Here is a 21,974-nt window from a genome sequence, read left to right on the forward strand (position 1 = left end):
GTGCAGGTGCCGGGCCGGGAGCGAGCGGCGGCGGCGGCGGCGGCGGCGGCGGCACCATGGGCCGGGCCCGGCGCTTCCAGTGGCCGCTGCTGCTGCTGTGGGCGGCCGCGGCGGGGCCAGGTAGGGTCGGGGGCCGGGGTCGGCCGGCCGGGCTGGGGCGGGGGGCGCGCCGTGGTGACAGCTCGGCCGCCTCGGGGCTGCAGAGGCCGAACAATGCGCGCGGGGCCGGGCCGGGCCCCCTCCCCGGGACAAAGCGCAGCGCGGGCCGGGAGCCGGGAGCGACGAGCGGGGGAGGGGGCGCGGGCCCCGGCCGCCGTGCCGCAGCCCCCCCACCCGCGCAGGCCGGATCCCGGCGGGGACAAAGGGCCCAAGACCCCCCACACACATGAGTCCGCCTTCCCCAGGCCCGTCCCGCTGTCCTGTCCAGTCTCTGCGTCCCTCTGTCCGCCCGTCTCTAAATCCCCCCTTCCCCCCGTCCGGCTCCTCGTCCCCCTACCCTTGTCCTCTGCCCCTCAGTCTCGAAGTCCTGTCCCTCCTTCTGTCTGTCTACCTCTCTCCTTGCCTCCGTGTTCCTCATCTATTCTGTCTTTGTCCCCTGCCTCTGTCCCCTGGTCTCTGTCCCCTTTTCCTGGGTCACTCTGTCCCCTCCATCATCCTCTCTATTCTCTTTCCCCCGGATTTCTGCCCTCCCTCTCTGTCCCTATTCTTGGTCCCTGTCTCTGTCTCGCTGTCACCCTTGTTTTTCTGTCCCTTTTCCTCTGTCCCCTATCTGCCCCATCCCCTTGTCTCTCTGTCCCCTGTCTTTCTGTCACTCGTTTCTCTAGCCCTGTCACCTGTCTCCTTCCCCCTTCTCTGTCCCACTATCTCCATCCCTGTCTTTCTGCTGTGCCTCCTCTCTCTACCCTTACAGCCTCCATCCCGGGATCTCCCATTCCCATCCTTCCTTCCTGCCTCTCTCTATCCCTCTGTGCCCCTGGAGAGGAATTCAGTCAGGCAGGGCATTCTAAAGAGCCCTGGGGGGAAACATCTGTGCATGTGTGCAGGGAAGTGAGAATGGGGGACCTTGGCATGTAGGCACACACATGGATTCAGCGAATGTCTCTCCAAACCCTCCTCACCCATTCACACACCCAGGCTTGACTCACAGAGAAGCCCCTGTCCGGGACATCCAGGGAGCCATCCACATACCCTCATCACACACTGTGACAAGCTGGAGACCCCCAAGGTCGGGTGACCCTGAAACTGGGGACAAGGTCAGGAAATGTCACCCACACACACTCTCACACTGTGTGAGTCTCGAACCTGCCACAGGTCACCCCTCCCTGGTGGATAAGGCCACTTTTGGAAGGAACAGAGGATTGGAAGGTGGCTGGGTAGAAGCAGGAGGGCTGGGTGTTCTGCAGAGATTGGTGAGAGGAGTTGTGATCAGGTGGCACGGGGCTGGCAGCCTGGGCTTAAATCTTGGCTCTTGCCATTTGCCATTGCAGCCAATGGTAAACACCTCCCTCTCTCCAGGCTTCTGTTTCTTTTTCTGTAAAGTGAAGATGTTGAACTCAGTGACCTGAAAGGGAACGCCAGCTCAGGCTGTGAAGGGGTTTCTGGCAAGTTGAGTGTAGTTACACGTTCCCTACTCCAGGGTTTGAGGCAGAGCCACCTTCACTTCGGCCAGGGTGAGGGGCAAAGCTGTCCTCTCACTGTCTGCCTTTCTTTCTTCTCTAGTCTTCTGTGACTGCTTTAGAACTTGCATCATTACCTCCTTTCTTTGCAACAGACACACTACAATTTCCCAGATGAGAACTTTGGTACCCCAGTGACATTTCCATCAATTTTAATTTATCTCTATTTTTTTGGCTAGACACCAGGCTCACAGAATCCTGGAACTAATGAATCCAGCAAACAAAGAACCTGAGGGTACTCTAGAATACTGACATCTATAGGATTCTAGAATCCAGAAGGCTTTAGCATTTTGACAACTTTAAAGTTCTAGAACCTCGATGGTGTTAGCATGCTAGCATCTTGACGTCTTGAAAATCGTGAAATCTTGATGTCTTGGAGTTCCTGGATCTTGATATCTATGACATTTAGAATCTTGGCAGCTTAGAATCATCAGACTTTGAATTCTCAGGATCAGAATATAGCTTAAGGTGACCACCCGCTCCGTGCAAAAGCCTTTCTCTGGTGCTTCTGGGAGTTAGGTCTACAGCCCTGTCCCTCGTTTGATTTCCAAGTCACTACTTTCTGGCACCCTAATCCTCTCTGTAAACTTTCTCTAAAGTAAATGGTATGTGACTTTTACAAGTAGAAACTGAGCTTGGTGTCATGGGAAGAGCTCCCGACTGGGAGCTAAGGAACTTTGGTCCAAGCCTTACCCAGGACCCTTTGGTATAACTTTGCATCAGTCCTTGTCCCTCTCTGGGCCTTACTTTCCCCTTCTGTAAAGCATGGGATAGGAGGCTATAGCATGTGGTCTTGGAGGATCCTTCCTGCTTTCCTTTCCATTGGATATTTCTGAGTGGCCTTGGCCACAACATTTTAGTGGGTATCTGTTGTTCCCACATTTCTCTTAGTCACTCCTTCCTCTCTCACCTTGCCCAGCCAGCAGAAATCGGGAGAGATGGGGTACATTTGCGCCATTTTAAAAACATGTTCTGTCTCTCCTGGTTCATTCATCTTCTGAGCATACCAGAAGAAGATGATGAGATTTATGCCCAAAGAAGAAGGATCCAGGGTGGGCAGAGGAGAGGAAGGGAGAGGGAGGGATGGGTTGCCTGCCCAGAGATGCACCCAGGCAGAAACGGGGACCCGCAGCCAGAAACTGGGTAGAACAGAAAGGAGCAGAGGAAACAGATAGCCAATACAAAGAAAGAATAGAGAGGCGGTTAGGAGTTGAGGGGCCTTGTGGAGGGGGCAGTTGTTGATCCCCAAATAATGTTTTCCTCCCAGGGTGACTCACTTTTTCCTGCTAAAATTCTGACCAACCACTCTGAGAACAGGGGGACCCTCCCTCCATTGTGAGTCACCCCAAGGAACAGGTTTTGGAGGTTTCTATCACTGACCCCCCCCCCCACCCGCCCATGAGCCAGGCGCCTGTGTCCCCAGAGCCTGGGGGTGGGGGTCAGGTTCTGCAATGGATTCCAAGATCTTAGACACAGCAGGGCTGGGGCCTAAGGCTGGGTTAATGTCGTGCGAGCCTGGCCTGTCCCCATCTTGGAGAACACAAAGGCAGCTTTCTCTTTCTGGGAGGGGTGGGGGGTGGCCTGGAGACAGACCCACCAGCATCCAATGGCCTGTGGCACCAGGACCCAAGCACCCACTGGTTTCCGCCTGTGCAGACCCCAGGCCCACAGGGAGCAGGCACACAGGCTCCTCCGTGGGCACCCAGTGGGGCAAGGGGCAGGCGCTGAGCCTGGGCTCTTCTGGGAAGGGGGTGTGAATAGAGGGCACTGGGGGTGGAGGTTCGGACAGTGGGAGCTCAGTGCAGGCCTTGCACCCTTCCCGGAGCAGGAATTCCTCCCGTACCCCACACCCAGGGAGGTCCTCTGGAGGACTCCCCACTCCCTGGCTGGGCCTGAGGCCCGGAATCCAGGGAGTCCCGAATATCCCAGGAATGTGGGGGCCACAGCGGGGACTTTGTGTGTGAGGCTGCTGACTCACCCCTACGCCCCCACCTGATGCCTAGGTCCCCAGATGGGAGGGGACACAGGGTTGAGGAAAGGCAGAACTCTGGTTCTAGGGGTTGACTGGGGACTTAAGAGTCAAAAGTTTCCAGGAGAGGAGGGGCTGGGGGCCTGGACTCCTGGGTCTGATGGAGGAGGGGAGCTGGGGTCTTAGACTCCTGGGTCTCAAGGAGGAAGGGGCTGAGGTCTTAGGCTCCTGGGTCTGAGGGACAAGGGCCTGGGGTCTTAGACTCCTAGGTCCAGGGAGGAGGGGGCTGGGGTCTTAGACTCCTGTTTCTCAGGGAGGAGGGAGCTGGGGTCTTAGACTCCTGTTTCTCAGGGAGGAGGGGGCTGGGGTCTTAGACTCCTGTTTCTCAGGGAGGAGGGGGCTGGAGTCTTAGACTCCTGGGTCTCAGGAGAAGGGGCTGGGGTCTTAGACTCCTGCGTTTAAGGGAGGAGAGGGCTGAGGGCTGCAACTCCTGTGTCCGGAAGGAAAAGGGGGCTGGGAGTCCACACTCCAGGTCTTGAGGGAGGAAGGGATGGGGATACAGACTCCTGGGTCCTGAGGGAGGAAGGGGCTGGAGGCGGGGGGTTCCACTCCAGGTTTCTGAGGGAGGAGGGGCTGAGACCCTGATGCCTAGGTCCTGCGAATACAGGCGCCTTCACAAGGCTGAGCTGGGGAAGAATTGACGCTTTGTGCGAGGATGTTCGGACTCCGCCATTGATGGGGGGCTGAGGGGGGTTCGGTCAGGACGCAGGGATGTACCACCTCCCTAGGGGAGGAAGGGGGAAGGAGGCAGGATGCCAGGAGCCCCCTGGGGAGCGGATACAGAGGGGGTGGTGGTGACCTTCCCGGAACTATGACCTTGAGACTCCCTTGGGTATTCGCTGACTCAGGACCCAGGAAGCGCTCCCCCCACCCTGCTTAGTCTCCGTGGAAACATCCACCAGCTGTGTACTCTGGACCCCTGGCTCCTGGGTCCTGAAGGAGGAGGGGGCTGGAGGCCCAGACTCCTGTGTCTAAGCTGGGACAGAGCTGGGGGCTCTGACTCCTAGGTTTGAAGGAAAGGGCTGCTGAAAGCCCAGACTCCTGGGTCCTGATCGAGAAGGGGGCTAGGGGTCTGGATTTCGGGAACCTGAGAGAGGAGGTAGTTGGGGGCTGAATTCCTGGGTCTAAGGGGGAAAGAAACCGGGGTTCCAGACTCCTGGAACCTGATGGAGGAGGGGCTGGGAGCCTAGACTCCTGGGTCCTGGGAGAGGAGGTAATTGGGGGCTGGATTCCTGGGTCTTACGCATTACCTGCTCCGCCACTCTTTCCCAAACCCTCCCCTGTCCCTTTTTCCAAGCACCATCCCCGTGACGACTCCTGGCTATCAACACAGTTTAAAGGGCCAGTGCCTCAGTCCCCAAGCTCAGCCCCTCTCTGACCAGAAAGTCCCACCCCCACCACCCTCAACCCCCCAAACAAAAGCTGCTGAGACATTAATATTCCAGGCACAGACACTGTTGGTTACTGACTCCTCAGGAGGGGGAGGGAGTAAGACAAAAGCCCCCCACCCTCACCCCATGTGCACCCTCAAGCAGAGAGTAGGGGATAAATTTGGTGGGGGCAGATTGAGAGGAACCTGGTGACTCCCAGGAGATGGTGAATTTTGCCACCGACTTGCCTGGGACCTGCTAAGCCTCATTCTCCACATCTGTAAAATGGGGGGCTAGCACTGAACCAGCCTTGAGGTCCAGGATCTATGGACAGGCTGCGAGATGTTTTTAAAAGCGCCAGAATGTGCATGCCAGTTTTCACATCCATGGGCATGTTTCCCAAGGCTGTACTAAAACAGCCTTGCAGAGAGGGCTCGCTGAGCTTTAGGCACGGGGCTCATTCTTACAAGGCAGGCACTGGCATCATTCCCATTTTATAGATGAGGCAACTGAGGCTCAGAAAGGTAAGGTCACTTGCCCCCAGGTCACACAGATGGCAGGTGGTTGATCTGGGATCAACCTAAGTGTTTAAGATGAAAATAATGATGTCACAAAGTTGTTGTCAGACTGAAATGAGATTCTGTCTGGGCCAGCTGCAGTGGCTCATGCCTATAATCCCAGCACTTTGGGAGGCCAAGGCAGGAGGATTGCTTGAGCCTAGGAGTTCAAGACCAAGCTGTGCAAGATATTGAGACCACCCATCTCTAAAGAAAAAAAAAAAATTTTTTTTTTTTTTTTTTTTAAATTAGCTGGGCATGGCTAGCATCTCTGTAGTCTTAGCTATTTGGTAGCCTGAGGTGGGAGGATCGCTTGAGCCCACGTGTTCAAGGTTACAGGGAGCTATGATTGCACCACTGCACTCTAGCCTGGGTGACAGAGTGAGATCTTATCTCAAAAAAAGAAAAAAGAAAGAGAAAGAGAAAAAAAAAGGAAAGAAGGAAGGAAGGAAAGAAAGAGAAAAAGAAAGAAAAAGGAAAGACAAACAGATCCCATCTGACACAAGTAATTCATGCAGCAAGTTCCCCAGGCACTTAGCAGGTGCCAAGCACTCTTCTAGGTACTAGGGGTGCAGCAGTAAACCCAGTGGATTATATCCCTGCCTTCCTAGAGTATATATTCCAGTCATGGGTGACAAACAGACAGTAAACAAATAAGCAAATTAATCTGATAATTCCAGTGAAATCTTTGTAGAAGAAATAAAGCAATGGTGAGGAAATAGCAAGTGTTTTGGGCCAGGCGCAGCGGCTCACGCCTGTAATCCCAGCACTTTGGGAAGCCGAGGCAGGAGGATCCCTTGAGCCCGGGAGTTAGAGACCAGCCTGGGCAACATAGAGAATCTCTGTCTCCATAAAAAAACATAAAAATTAGCCAAGTGTGGTGGGAGGAGCCTGTAGTCCCAGCTACTTGGGAGGCTGAGGTGGGAGGATGAGGCAGTTCGAGGCTATGGTGAGCCATGATTGCACCCCACTGCACTCCAGCCTTGGCAACAGGGCAATAACCTGTCTCTCTCGCTCTTTTTTTTTTTTGAGACGGAGTCTCACTCTGTCACCCAGGTTGAAGTGCAGTGGCTTGATCTCGGCTCACTGAAACCTCTGCCTCCCGGGTTCAAGCAGTTCTGCCTCAGCTGTCTGAGTAGCCAGGGCTACAGGTGTGTGCCACCATGCCTGGCTAATTTTTGTATTTTTTAGTAGAGATGGGGTTTTGCCATGTTGGCCAGGCTGGTCTTGAACACTTGATCTCAGGTGATGTGCCCGCCTTGGCCTCCCAAAGTGCTGGGATTACAGGCATGAGCCACTGCACCAGGCTGACTTTGTCTCTTAAAAGAAAAGAAAGTGTTCTAAAGGTGAAGGGATGAGCAGTGAGGGAAGGCCTCTCTGAGAAGGTACTGATATGATTTGAGACCCAAATGGGGACAGGAGTCAGCCCTGGGAAGATGGGGGTTGGGAGGTGGGGAGAAGAACATTCTAGGCAGAAGGAAGAAAAGGGAAAAGGCCCTGTTGGGGGAACGAGCTTAGCCTGTTTGAGGGACAGCAAGGCTAGCGAGCCCAGAGTGAAGTGAAGTCAGAGAGGGGCCAGGCCATAAGCACCTCGAAGTCCCCGGGAAGGGGTCTCTATTTTACTCTACATGTTATGGGCAGCCCTTGGAGGGTTTTAAGTAGAGAGATGAATTGATCTGATTTACCTCTTTGAAAAATCCATCCGGCCACTGGGTGGAGAATGGCCTCGGAGGAGGCAGACAGGGATGCAGAGAGACCCACGAGTAGCCTCTTGCAGAGTCCAGGTGAGGGATGGATGATGCTGGATGAGAGTGAGGGTAGGAGAGGCAGACAAAGGTGATGAGATCTGGGAGATGTCTTGGAGGTAGAATGGACAGATATTGCTGATGGAATGGATATTGGGGATGAGGGAAAGGGAGAGAACTTGAATGATTTCTAGGTGTTTGACCTGAGCAACCAGGTGAATGGTGGTGACATTTACTGAGATTGAGAAAATTTGGGGAGGAAAATATCTGGGGCAAGGATTGGACATGTTAAGCTTGATATTCCAGGAGGTGCTAAATAAACCTCAAATAGTAGCTCAAATACCCAAAGTGCTATAGTTTCAGCTACTCAGGAAGCTGAGGCAGGAGGACTGCTTGAGCATAAGAGTTTGAGTCCAGCCTGGGCAACATAGTGAGACCTCATCTCCAAAATAAATTTTAAAAATAAAAATACCCAAAGTGTTACACTCAAACATCAAAGAAGTCCAGAAGTAGGAGTCCAGGGCTGTTACAGCAGCCCCACATCTTCACCGGAGACTCAGGCACCTTCCAGCTCTTGGTTCCGCCATCCCCACTGCCCTTGTCCTCATGGTTCAATATAGCTGCCTAAATTCTATGCATCACACTGCTAGTTCTGGGCGGCACAAAGGTGACTCGGTAGAAAAAAGGGTTTGTCCACCTGTTTCAGGAAGTCCTCCCAAAATTGTCATGCAAAATTTTGGCTTGTATCCAACTGAACAAAATTTTATCAGATGGTTTTACCTTGCTGCAAGGAGACTGAGAAATGTCTTTTTCTGTTGGACATAGTGCAGCCATAAAATACAGTGTTCTTTTCTTTTACTGAGGAGAAAGGGAAAAACGGATGTCAGAATAGGAAGCCAGAAGTCTCTGTCTCCATCCCCCAGAAATAATCTTTTCTACCCCTCAACTCCCAAATTAGGTTACCTATCCTCTTACAGAGAACATAACTCTTCTGATTACAGTGATTGGTTTCTACCTTCCCAAAATCTTAAAGGGCAGGGACCCCATCTAACTCATCTCTGACTGCTCAGCCCCTGAAAACCTATGTGATACTCAGGAAATACTCCCGAATGAATGCAACCCTGCACCTGAATGTAAAAGACATGGATAGCTATCCAGCACTTAAAGACAAACAGCCAGATTTAATCATGGCATTTTCCTGCTTCAAAACCTTCACTGGCCCTTAGGATGAAAGTCAATCTCCTAGATTGGCATTTGAGGCCCATCACAAGTGGATCTCACAACCCCCTGCCAATGACGGACACTTAATCCAGACATCCAGGAGTGGATATACAGATGCAGGATACAGAATCAGAGATTTGGACGCAGATTTTGGTGCTGCCACTCTTGGCTGTGAACTTGGGCAAGTCATTTCATCTCTGTGGGCCAATTTTCTCACCTATAAAATGGGAATGGGAGCAGGACACGGTGGCTCAAGCCTGTAATCCCAGCATTGGGAGGCTGAGGAGGGTGGATCACGAGGTCAGGAGTTCCAGACCAGCCTGGCCAAGATGATGAAACCCCATCTCTACTAAAAATACAAAAATTAGCCAGGTGCAGTGGTGGGTACCTATAATCCCAGCTACTTGGGAGGCTGAGGCAGGAGAATCGCTTGAACCCGAGAGGTGGAGGTTGCAGTGAGCCGAGATTACACCACTGCACTCTAGCCTGGGCGACAGAGCAAGACAACGTCTCAAAAAAAAAAAAAAAAAGGGGGGGATGCGGGAAATGGGGATAGGCTGAGCGCAGTGGCTCATGCCTGTAATCCCAGCACTTTGGGAGGCCGAAACAGGCAGTTCACTTGAGTTTGCGAGTTCGAGACCAGCCTGGGCAACACTGCGAAACTCCATCCCTAAAAAAATAGAAAAATTAGCCAGGTGTGATGGTGTGCACCTGTAGTTCCAGCTATTGGGGAGGCTGAGGGGGATCACTTGAGCCTGGGAGGCAGACATTGCAGTGAGCTGAGAGCGTGCCACTGCACTCTAGCCTGACCTTGTCTCAAATTAAAAATAATAATAATAATTGGCTGGCGCAGTGGCTCGCACCTGTGATCCCAGGACTTTGGGAGGCTGAGGCAGGCGGATCACTTGAGGCCAGGAGTTTGAGACCAGTCTGGTCAACATGGCTAAACTCTGTCTCTACTAAAAACAAAAATTAGCCCAGCATGGTGGTGCATGCCTGTAATTCCAGCTACTTGGGAGGCTGAGGCTGAAGAATCGCTTGAACCTGGGAGATGGAGGTTGCAGTGAGCCGAGATCGCACGACTGCACTCCAGCCTGGGAAACAGAGCAAGACTCTGTCTCAAAAAAAAAAAAACACAAAATAATAATAATAATAATAATAATAATAATGCCTACCTTACACAGGGATTGTGAAGATTAAATGTAAGTTATATGGGTAATGCCCTTAGCACAGGGACTAACATTGCAAGTACCCAATAATTGTTAGCTATGGGGGTTACTGTTATTTTGAAGACAACAGATGATGATAGTGATGCTGATGATTAATCTTGGCTTTCAGTTTTCCTAAATTCTTTCCTCTGATGGTGCTAGACACACCCCCTTTCTAATTTCCCACCTTGTTTTTCTGATGGATTAATCAGGGTAGGTTAAACACTGTAACAGACACCCCTGAAATCTCAATGACTTAACAAAAAGGTGTATTTCTTGCTCATATCACAGTCCTATACAGGTGGGTCATGGGGGACAGTCAGTCAGAGACCCAGGTTGCTTCGGGCTTGTGATCCTGCCCTCCTCTAGGCTCCCTGTAGTCCTCTCTGTTCAGTCAGTGTTAAGGATTATGAGGGAGATGGGTCAGGCTGCAAGAGGTGTTTCTCTTCCACCTACATCCCATTGGCCAGAATTGGTCACATGGCCCCACCTAACTATAAAGGATGCTGGGAAGTATAGCCTAATTCTGTATTGTATCAGTTAACTTTAGCAGAGAACAGATCACCCACAACTTAGGAGTTTAAAACAACCACCACCTTATTTGTTCATGATTCTGGGGTTCAGCAGTTTGGGCTGTATCAGATGGGCAGATCTTTTATTGGTCTCAACTGGGGTCACTTGTATGGCTACTGTCATCTGGTGGGGCAGCTGGGGCTGGATGATCCAGGATGGCCTCACTCACACAGCTGGTGGTTGGTGCTGGCTGCTGGCTGGGCTTCTCTTTCACTGTGATCGTTCATCTGCAAAGACACTAGTCTGGGTATTTTCATGTAACAGTCTTAGGGCAGTAGTGGAAGTTACAAGGCCTCTTCAGGCCTGAGCTCAGTATCACTTCTAGCAAATTTTATTGGTCAAAGCAACTCGCAAGTTTTACCCAGACTAGTAGGGGGACAGAGTGCTTTCTCAATGGGAGGAATGGCAAAATCAATTTGCAAAGGGCATGTCCAGGAACAGGAAAATATTACAGCCATCTTTGCAAACGGGCTACAATATGTGCCCAGGTGTGAAAGATGAGGCTTGGTGAACACACAGCAGTCTCCCACACCTTGTGAACTCCTGTTACTCTTTTTTTTTTTTGAGACAGAGTCTTGCTCTGTCACCCAGGCTGGAGTGCAGTGGCGCAGTGGCTCAACCTCAGCTCACTGCAACTTCCGCCTCCCCGGTTCAAGCGATTCTCCTGCCTCAGCCTCCTGAGTAGCTGGGACTACAGGTGCATGCCACCACACCCAGCTACTTTTTTGTTTGTTTGTATTTTTAGTAGAGACGGGGTTTCACCATGTTGGCCAGGATGGTCTCTATCTCTTGACCTTGTGATTTGCCCGCCTCAGCCTCCCAAAGTGCTGGGATTACAGGCATCAGCCACCGCGCCCAGCCTCCTGCTTACTGTTTAAGATCCAGATCCAATGGCGCTTTCTTGCAGAGCCCTCTCTGGCTACCCATCTCTCTAGGCAGTTCTATAATAGTCTCCCCTTGCTCTGGGCTCCTAATGTGCCCTGTGCTGCCCTCATTAGAGCATATTCTACTAAATCTTGACTGCAGCTCTTTTAGAGTAGGGAGCAGATTTCCTCCCTGTCCTGGACTCTAGCCTGCAGGAAATGTTCAGTACAATGAAATGAATGAGGGGAAAGAGAGGGATTGGAGGTTTGGATGGGGGAGAGGGAGAAAGAAAAAACTGAAATGCAGCTTTCAGTGAGTCTTCTATCCTGTCTTTTTGTCTAATTGTCCAGGGGCAGGACAGGAAGTACAGACAGAGAACGTGACAGTGGCTGAGGGTGGGGTGGCTGAGATCACCTGCCGTCTACACCAGTATGATGGGTCCATAGTTGTCATCCAGAACCCAGCCCGGCAGACCCTCTTCTTCAATGGCACCCGTGGTGAGTGCTGGGGACTAGACTCCTAAGTCTTAAAGGAAGAGAGGACTGGGGTCCAGACTCCCATGTCCTGAAAGAGGACATACCCGAGAGTTTGGTCTCCTGGGTCTCGGAGAAGAAAGGGCTGGGGGCCTGGACTGCTGGTCCTGCAGGCAGGAGGACTTGACTAATGCTGGGTTCTCAAGGGAGTAAATAGTTGGACACCTCAGACTCACAGGTATGGCTGGAGAAATGAGGCAGAGGGCTGGACTCTAAGCTCTTGTTGGATGGGTGGGACTTGTGAGGCCAGGACTCCCGAAATTCACACCTTCCCCCTCACTCTCTCTAGCCTTGAAGGATGAGCGTTTCCAGCTTGAGGAGTTCTCCCCACGCCGGGTGCGGATCCGGCTCTCAGATGCCCGCCTGGAGGATGAGGGGGGCTATTTCTGCCAGCTCTACACAGAAGACACCCACCACCAGATTGCCACGCTCACGGTACTAGGTAACGCCCTCCCCCTTGTCGGGCGCATCCTCTCCTCCTTTCTTCTCTGCTTCTCTCTTCTCCTGAGACTTTCAGACCATGACTATTTTTAACATCCTGGATGGGCATCTGGCTCCTGACCTCTCCCCTTTAACCCCTGCCACCTGGGACCCTGGTTCCCTCTGGTCGCTGGGAAACGGCAGCTTGATCGCTTTGAACCCACGTTCGTGCCTTTTTTAACCCCTTACTTCCCTTCTTCCTGTGGCAGTGGCCCCAGAGAATCCCGTGGTGGAGGTCCGGGAGCAGGCGGTAGAGGGCGGCGAGGTGGAGCTCAGCTGCCTCGTTCCGCGGTCCCGTCCGGCTGCCACCTTGCGCTGGTACCGGGACCGCAAGGAGCTGAAAGGTACCCTGGGCCAAGTGCTGATGAGGGGTGGGGAGGAGGTGGGACTTAGGAGAGGTTATATGTGGTTATATGTGGAGAGGAGCCACAGGTTTTCACAGACACTGGACATTCAATATGTAGTGGTCGATGTCAAGCGTGGTGGCTCACACCTGTAGTCCTAGCACTTTGGGAGGCTGAGATGGGAGGATTGCTTGAGGTCAGGAGTTCAACCTGGCCAGAATTGTGAGACCCCGTCTCTAAGTATATATATAGATTTATGTTTATATATATAGCAATTAAATGGATTGATAGACGAGAAAGCATGAGCGTGAAAGAGGGAAGAGCTTTGGGAGGAGGCACATGGCCTTGGTTAGGGGTGGGGCGTAGCTTGGAGGACAAGAGGCGGGGCCTGTGGGTAAGGGGTGGGGCTTGGCAAATAGCCTGCTTTGGGGTTGGCTTGGGTGGATGGATGAAGCCGGAATCGCAGCCTGACAGTGTCTGACCGGGGTGTGGCAGGAGTGAGCAGCAGCCAGGAAAATGGCAAGGTCTGGAGCGTGGCAAGCACAGTGCGGTTTCGTGTGGACCGTAAGGACGACGGTGGTATCATCATCTGCGAGGCGCAGAACCAGGCGCTGCCCTCCGGACACAGCAAGCAGACGCAGTACGTGCTGGATGTGCAGTGTAAGTGCCCCGCGGGCCGGGACCCAAGGGATCCCAACGCCAGCCACCCTCACCCGGGAGGGTCCCCCTTGTCCCACGTGATGGCTTGGAAACTACTCTCCCTTCTTACTTTTGCCTTGCAGACTCCCCCACGGCCCGGATTCATGCCTCCCAAGCTGTGGTGAGGGAGGGAGACACGCTGGTGTTGACGTGTGCTGTCACGGGGAACCCCAGGTGAGCTCTGGGGGCCTCCTGTGTCCTCAAGAGGAGAAAGCTGGGGACCTGGAAGAACAGGGACCAGGGACTTGAACGCCTGGGTCCTAAGGAGGAGAGAGCTGGGGACCTGGACTCCTGAATCCTGAGGGAGGAGGAATCTGGAGGCTCAGACTCCCCAATACTGAAGCTGTGCAGCCTCCGACTCCTGGTTGCTGAGGATGGAATGGCATGGGAGGGCTAGAATAATAATAATAATTATTATTATTATTATTATTAATTATAGTGACGGGGTCTCCCTATGTTGCCCAGACTGGTCTGGAACTTCTGGCCCTAAGCAGCCCTCCCATCTCAGCCTCCTAAAGTGCTGGGATTACAGGCATGAGCCACCATGATCAGCCTGGGCTAGAATTCCTAAGACCTTGGTGATGGGTGGAAGTAGGCTCAGGACTGTTGGTTTTCCAGAAAGGAAAGAGATAGCAGGAAGCCTCTTATTTGGAGGTCCCTGCGGGATGAGAGTTGCATGTCTATATTCTTGACAAGTCAGAATTGGGTGCTGGCACCTGGGTTCCTAACTTTCACTATACTTTATCCCCACCCAGGCCAAACCAGATCCGCTGGAACCGCGGGAATGAGTCTTTGCCGGAGAGGGCGGAGGCCGTGGGAGAGACGCTCACGCTGCCGGGCCTGGTATCCGCGGATAACGGCACCTACACTTGCGAGGCGTCCAATAAGCACGGCCATGCGAGGGCGCTCTACGTACTCGTGGTCTACGGTGAGGGCAGGGCTGCGGGCAGGGCTCAGGGCGGGGGCGGGGCGCCAGGTGGCGGGGGCTGGGCTTGGATAAAGAGGCCACGTAACTCAGGGGTTCGGCAGCCAACAGAGTTCTTGTCCTTTAGGGACCAGACTGGCCCGCGGGGCTCAAATTCGGGTTGGCTGCATTCTATTGTAGATAACCGAACCTGTCTGCGCCTCAGTTAACCCATCAGGAAAGTGGAAATAAACAATAGCACCTATATAACAAGGTTGTTGTGAAGATTATGTGAGCTAAATATGTAAAGTGGTTGGAATGCACTCTAGCACACAGCTGTTCTGTGTTTAGCTCTATGACGGTGGGGCAGAAAATTTGGAAGTAGTTGGAAACCCAGCACTTTAAATACTTGGAGCGTTTTAGACAAGGTGGGAAGGGACTTGGACCTGTTTCTTGGACTCTGTTTCTTAGTGGAGAAAGAAACTTGAGTCAAAAGAAGAGGGATGGCCGGGTGCGGTCGTTCACGCCTCTAATCCCAGTACTTTGGGAGGCCTAGGCCGGAGGATCGCGTGAGCCCAGGAGTTTAAGTCTGGGCCACATAGCGAGACCCCCGTCTCTGCAAAAGAAAACAAGAAAAAGAAAAGGAAAATGCAACATGACTCAGGGGAGGGGTCGGGCAGTGTACAAACCAACAAGCATCTGTAAAGAGAAGAGACTACAAGGTGGCAGTAATTTTTGAGGGGTGTGGCACATAAAAGGGCGCGGTTAGATGTGTGCAGAATGGCTTAAAAGCTTGGCAGCGATGGGGCCAGACTGGGACCGTCCTCTGATTACCTTGCCCTGTGCCCTGTCCCTCTGGCAGACCCTGGTGCGGTGGTAGAGGCTCAGACGTCGGTTCCCTATGCCATTGTGGGCGGCATCCTGGCGCTGCTGGTGTTTCTGATCATATGTGTGCTAGTGGGCATGGTCTGGTGCTCGGTACGGCAGAAGGGTGAGTGGGGCGGGACCTGGACTCTGTGGTTGGTTGGTTGTGGGGCTCGGAAAGAGGCGGGGCCTAGAGCCAGGGTAACGAGAGGGCGGAGCCTAGGCGCAGGATTCCAAATCCCCCTGCACCTGGGGCCGAGATGACAAAGGGAGAGGGGCTTTCGGCACAATACTCCAAAAGGGGTAGAATTTAGAAGCTGAATTAAAAGCATAGATTTGTGGGTGGGCGCGGTGGCTCACGCTTGTAATCCCAGCACTTTGGGAGGCCAAGGCGGGTAAAGCACTTGAGAGACCAGGAGTTCGAGACCAGCCTGGGCACCATGGCGGAGCCCCTTTTCTACTAAAAATACAAAAAAGTAGGGGGGAAAAAAAGAGCATGGATTTGAATAAAGCAGTTTATTTTCCTAATTGCTGAATTCGCTGGGAGCAGAGCAAAGAAATACCTCCAACAGAAGGGATAAGGGTGGCACTTTCGGCGAGCTTTTGGAGTCTTCCTAATTCTGCTTTTACCTCTTTCTCTGCCTCTCCCTGTGTGTTCGGTTCGGTTTCTCCCTCTTCCTTCGTCTGGCATCTGCCTTGTCTGTCTCCCTCTTCCCCTATATTTCTGTCCAACTCCTGGGTCCACAAATATGTCCTCCCTGCCCTGGGGGTCTGTCACCCCCTCAGGTTCCTATCTGACCCACGAAGCCAGTGGCTTGGATGAACAGGGAGAAGCAAGAGAAGCCTTCCTCAACGGCAGCGACGGACACAAGAGGAAAGAGGAATTCTTCATCTGACCCTATCCCCACCCCAGGCCTAGGCCTGGGCTGGGGTCCCCCCCACTGCCAGCTGCAAGGAACCAGCAAAGACATTTACCAGAGTCTGGGATGGTGGGCTTCTCCCCCCACCACTAACACCTCAGACGCTTGGGCAGGGATGGGGGTGTTGGATGCCTGGATCTCTGCAAGGGCCAGAAGTGAGGGCCCAGAGGTCTGGGTCCCCCAGAGGGCAGGGGCCAAAGGTCCAGATCCCCCAAGTCCAGGGAGGGCAGTAGGGATTGGGTTGGGGGAAGATAACTGGGGGAAGGCCAGGGCCCCTAGGCTACAAAACCAGGTCTTGTGGGGAGGGGGTCAGTTTCTGGGAAGGGTGGGGTGGGCAGGGCAGGGGAACACAGATTTCTTTGGGGGTCCTAGACCCCATGCCAGCCATTGTAAGAGTTCCACAGAGCTCTGGGCACCTCTTTGCAAAGCCATGTTTGCACGGGGGGGGGAGGGGTGGGGGGGGGGCGTGGAAATAGGGATTCTGTGTCTTTGTGTCATAACTTTGATGGGGGCAGTGAGGGAGACAGCCCCAACCCTTTTCTCCAATTCCCCTTCCCCAGGTTCCTGGGCTCCCCTTCTACCTTCTCCCCCAGCGTCTGTCTCATCCATATTTGTCTCTCTGTCCACCCACTCCTGGGGGGGCCTTCCCCATCTCTCCTCCAGGCCCCCCGGGGAGGGGGAAAGGAGTTTGGGGAGGACTCGTGGTCTTTATGGTTTTATATATAATATATTAAAAAATCAAAAGTCTGTATGAAAAATATCAGATTGCAGCCCCCTCTCCCCATTCCTGGCTTTTGCCCCCTTTTTCTTGTTAAAAAAACAAAAAACAAAAAAACAAAAAACCACACACACATTTTGTACGGGGCGGGGAGGGGAATGGGGAGGGGGTTTGGCAATCTCACTAACCACCATTAAACTGAGGAGAGAACAAGTGTTTGGGGTGGCCGTGTGTCTGTCCTGCTGTCGGGCTGTACCATTGGGAGGGGAAGTAAGGGAGAGGGGAGGCAGAGTGTGGTGGTTGCTGGTGGACAGTATAGGCCAGGAGAAGGTCCTGACCTCACTGAGGGGATCTCGACCTCCCAAGAAACCTGGGTTTGGCCACTTCTTCAGCCAAAGAGTCACGGAGTCTTGCCTTTTGATAGCGACTGAGCTACCCCATTCCATGGCCGCGACCCTTACCCTGGCTTCCCCCTACCCCAGACATTAGTCTCCAAGGGAACTTTGAATTAAAGTTAAGCTCTCAAAACCTTTGCCTAGCTCCCTATCACCTCTAGACCAAGTCAAAGCTCCTTAGTCTGGCATCCCAGGCCTCTCATTCATTCATGTACCTTTTAGATGTATTATTCTAACTTTAAAAAATAACCTCTTACGACATGCCAGGTGCTGCTCAAAGTTCTAGAGTCCACGGTGAATAAAACAGGCAAATGTTAGGTGTTAAAGACAGCTCTGCACTAATCTGAAATCTGATCCTGCTCTAAGCACTGAGAACCCAAAGTGAAAAAGGGCGACTCCATTCTTACCCTCATGAAGCTTTCATGAGGAAAACACTCAAAACAAGGAAGCAAAGAAAGTTCAGATTGTGATAGGAACTATTAATATACATGCAGAGTATGGTAATGTGGTATGCCATTGTCATTATGGAAAACTTCAAACCCACAGGAGTAGATGGGGCAATAAAGTCCCATGTACTCTTTTTTTTTTTGAGACGAAGTCTCACTCAGTTGCCCAGGCTGGAGCGCAGTAGTGAGGTCTCGGCTCACTGCAAGCTCTGCCTCCCGCGTTCACACCATTCTCCTGCTTCAGCCTCCCAAATAGCTGGGACTACAGGCGCCTGCCACCACCATACCCCGCTAATTTTTTTTTTTTTTTTGTATTTTTAATAGAGATGGGTTTTCACCTTGTTAGCCAGGATGGTCTCAATCTCCTGAACTCGTGATCCGCCCGCCCCGGCCTCCCAAAGTGCTGGGATTACAGGCGTGAGCCACCGCGCCCAGACTCTTTTTTTTTTTTTTTTTTTGAGACGGAGTCTGGCTGGGTGGCCCAGGCTGGAGTGCAGTGACTCTGCCTCCAGGGTTCAAGTGATCCTCGTGCCTCAGCCTCCCAAGTAGCAGGGATTACAGGCACCCCCCCCCCATCACCTCTGGCTAATTTTTGTACTTTTAATAGAGGCAAGTTTCACCATGTTGCGCAGGCTGGTCTCAAGCTACTGACCTCGGGTGATCCACCCGCCTCGGCCTCCGAAAGTGTTGGGATTACGGGCATGAGCCACAGCGCCCAGCCCCATGTACTCTTCATGCCAGTTACAACCACCACCAACTCATGGCCAATCCCAATTTATCCGTAACTCCAGTCATATGTGGAAGCGCTATTATGGAGAGATCAGGAAAAGCCTCTCAAATTGACATCCGTACCAAGATATGAATGGTGAGCACAAGAGCAGGTATTCAAAGGTCAGAGGGAAAAGCATTTTCAGGCAGAGGGAACGGCAAGAGCAAAGGCCCGAGATGGCAAAGAGAGTTTGGCATAAAGTGGAGCTGGACAGGAGTGGAGGGAGGAGGAAGTAGGTGGGGTCAGAAAGATAAGCACGGTCAGACCAGCTGTATAGCCCTGAGGCCATGATAAACATTTTTGGATTTTTTTTCCTAATGGGATCCCTTTGGGGAGTTTAAGCCGGAATGTGACACTTCCAGGAAGACTGGAATGTAGTCATAGTTCAACTCTAACACGGTCTATAAGACCATTTCCCCTCTCCAGTTCGGTTCTAGGCATACTAAGCTGCTCTTGCTTCCTCAATCAAACCATGCGCTTTTTTTTTTGTTGTTGTTGGCCTCTGGGCCTTGGCGCTTGCTGTTCACTCTGCCAGATCCATTCCCATTCTAGCTGTCTCCTATTCGTACTTGGCTTAAGGATCACCACCTCCTGGAAGCCTTTCTAGAACCATAGGCCGGGACAGGCGCCTCTTAGGCTCCCACAGCCCCCTGTGTTCCTCACTCCAGGTCTGACCTTCTGGGTAGTAGTTGTCTAATTAGGTGTGTATCTCCTTCGACTGGGGCGCCGTGAGTACAGGAGTATGGTTCACTGCAGAAACCATAGAATCTGCCAGCATAGGGTCTGACACCAAGGAGATCAATAAACATTTATCCTGGTTGGGAGGTGTCCTGACCCTCGTGCCCCCTCTCAAGATGCAAACTGATTCCCAACGAAAACAAGGTTACCCACTTCGCGTTAGTCTGCAGTCCCTGCGCGCATGCGTTTTGCTCAGGTTGCCCCGCCATATGCTAATCACTGCGCTCAGGAGTAAGGCCTCCTCGGGGAATATGCAAATCACTCCTTCCAGTTCTGGAGGCCTTTCATTGTCCCGCGCTAGGATTATGCAAATAAGCAGGCCTCGGGCCAAGGATCCAGTCCGAACTAGCGCCCTCCACCCCCAGCGCATCCCATTTTTATAAGTAGCGTTCCTGCCCCGCACACGCACGCGCGAACCCTTCAGCTTGTTGTTCCTTCGGGCCGCGGACTGTACCAAGTAAACCCAGGCAGCGAGGGGCAAAGCACGGCGCCCCCCGCGCGGGTCTCGTCGACGGCCCGACGCTCATAGCCCCTCTTCACACAGAGCTACAGGACTAGTCCGTCTCGCCGCGCAAGCGCCCTAGGCTCTTCACGCCCCCTGCGCGCTCTCCTACCCTACTTGCGACGCAGGCGCAGAGGCTGGGCGTGCAGCCGCCGCCGCAGAGCCGGAGCGGGGGCCGCCGGCGCCGGTGAGTGTCCCGGGCAGGGGTGCGCGGGGCATGCCGGGAAGCGGGCGCTACGGCCCCGCTGCATGATGGGAACGACGACTCCCGTCGCCGGGGAGCCGGCGGTCTGGGGCCGTGGTGACCCGAGGGCTTCCTTTTCTCCCACTACGCGGCTGTGCCGCCCTGGGGCATCCTGGGAGAACCGAGCGCTCCGCCTTGAAGCGCTGTGGGAGTCGGTCCGCTAGTCGTTGTAGGCCTGGTGCATCCTGGGAAAGAGTGTCCCAGATCCTGGTCGAGACCGGTTCCTTTTATCCCACACCTGCCGCTGACCGTCCTGGAGGCTTGGAGCGCTTCCACACAGGGAGTCCGGGAAGGTGGTCGCTATAGGCCCAAGGCATCCTGGGAAGAACTGCCACAAGGAATTGTGGGAACTGGCCCTTATTGTCCCGTAGTGAAAGGTTTTGCCCTCGTCTCATTGCTCTAGCATTGGAACGGGTGCCTATTGTGTTCACGCGGGGCATCTTGGGAATTGGCTGCTACAGGCCCAGGGCATTGTGGGGTCTCCAGCACTGTGTTTGCCTTTCAGTTTGGCCGCCATAGGCATGGTAGGAGTGGGACTTGTGAACCAAGGGATGGCCCTACCTGACATCTGGAATACTCAGGAAGGGGCCTTGTGTGATGTGGGCTTGGAAAAGTGTAGGCTGATAGGCATTGTCTCCTGGTAATTTCATGGGTCGTCTTGATTGCCCCAGGTGTATGGTTGCCATATAAAATATACAATGTCTAGTTAAATTTGAATTTCAGATAAACAATTATATCCAAAAGATAACCTTTTAGAAAAGTATGTTTCAAATATCACATGGAATATAGCTATGTTAAGTAACTGTTTGGGCCAGTTGCAGTGGCTTATGCCTGTGATACCAACACTTGGGGAGGCTGAGGCAGGAGGATCACTTGAGACCAGGAGTTCAAGACCAGCCTGGTCTACAAAAAAAAAAAGTAAAACTTAAGCCTGGCGTGGTGGCGCACATGTGTAGTCCCAGCTACTCTGCTAGGGGCGAGTAGGATACCATGAGCATAGGAGTTTGAGGTTACAGTGAGCTAACCTTCCAACCTGGTTATGGGGAGTACATGAATTAAGACCTGGAAGCCCCTTTCCTACAGATCAGCCTACTGCACTCCAGCCTGGGCAAGTGAGCGAGACTCGTGTCTCTTAAAAAGTATAAAGAAGTAGGCTGGGCATGGTGGCTCACGCCTGTAATCCCAGCACTTTGGGAGGCTGAGGCGGGCGGATCATGAGGTCAGGAGATCGAGACCATCCTGGCTAACACGGTGAAACCCCATCTATACTAAAAATACAAAAAATAGCCGGGTATGGTGGCGGGCGCCTGTAGTCGCAGCTACTTGGAAGGCTAAGGCAGCAGAATGGCCTGAACCCTGGAGGCGGAGCTTGCGCCACTGCACTCCAGCCTGGGCCACAGAGTGAGAGTCCACCTCAAAAAAAAAAATTAGCCGGGCCTGGTGGTGGTGGCTGCCTGTAATCCCAGCTACTAGGGAGGCTGAGGCAGGGTGGAGGTTGCAGTGAGCCAAGATCGCGCTACTGTACTGCAGCCTGGGCAACAAAGTGAGACTCCATCTCAAAAAAAAAAAAAAAAAAAAAAGGAGGAGGACTTTCTTGACAGCAACAGTGGGTGTACTAAGACGCACAGACGGGAAAAGGCCTTGTGTGCACAGGGAGAGGTGAGAGGTCGGGAATGTCTGGAGTTTACAGAGGGGTGGGGGGTGGGAGTAGTAATGGCCACTCTTGATGGAATAGCAGCCACACACCAGCAATTTCTATCAGTGAGCCTACTGAATCTTCAGAAAAACCTTTTGAGCTGAGAAATCATTTTATGAAAGGTGTGGCTTCCAATCCTAGTTCATCCACTTACCAGATGGTGACCTTGGGCTATTCACTTACCACCTCTGTGTTTGTTTTCTCATCTGTACAAAGGAGATAATTCCAACCTAGTTATGGGGAGTACCTGAGTTAAGGCCTGGAAGCCCTTTTTTTTTTTTTTTTTTTTTTTGAGACGGGAGTCTCCCTCTGTAGCCCAGGCTAGAGTGCAGTGGCCGGATCTCAGCTCACTGCAAGCTCCGCCTCCCGGGTATACGCCGTTCTCCTGCCTCAGCCTCCCAAGTAGCTGGGACTACAGGCGCCCGCCACCTCGCCTGGCTAGTTTTTTGTATTTTTTAGTAGAGACGGGGTTTCACCGA

At 52.8% G+C, this 21,974-nt stretch overlaps 2 protein-coding genes across 2 annotated transcripts in view; both read left to right on the top strand.

Moving 5' to 3' along the window:
• The first annotated feature begins 6 nt into the window (after positions 1-6).
• Positions 7-16,919, top strand: CADM4 (cell adhesion molecule 4). The gene is made up of 9 exons (XM_026448293.2): positions 7-120; positions 11,594-11,740; positions 12,066-12,218; positions 12,466-12,600; positions 13,096-13,260; positions 13,383-13,473; positions 14,055-14,227; positions 15,066-15,194; positions 15,854-16,919. The coding sequence occupies exons 1-9, from the start codon at positions 57-59 to the stop codon at positions 15,961-15,963; spliced, it is 1,167 nt and encodes a 388-aa protein (XP_026304078.1). The 5' UTR covers positions 7-56; the 3' UTR covers positions 15,964-16,919.
• A 1,701-nt stretch (positions 16,920-18,620) lies between these two features.
• The window catches only part of ZNF428 (zinc finger protein 428), a 12,766-nt gene continuing 9,412 nt past the window's right edge, over positions 18,621-21,974 (top strand). The window contains exon 1 of the mRNA XM_023190490.3: positions 18,621-19,742. The gene's annotated coding sequence lies outside the window, so the exon portion shown is untranslated. The remainder of the gene's footprint in view (positions 19,743-21,974) is intronic.

This window comes from Piliocolobus tephrosceles, chromosome 21 (genome assembly GCF_002776525.5).
Source record: "Piliocolobus tephrosceles isolate RC106 chromosome 21, ASM277652v3, whole genome shotgun sequence".
In the NCBI taxonomy this organism is placed as follows: Eukaryota; Metazoa; Chordata; class Mammalia; order Primates; family Cercopithecidae; genus Piliocolobus; species Piliocolobus tephrosceles.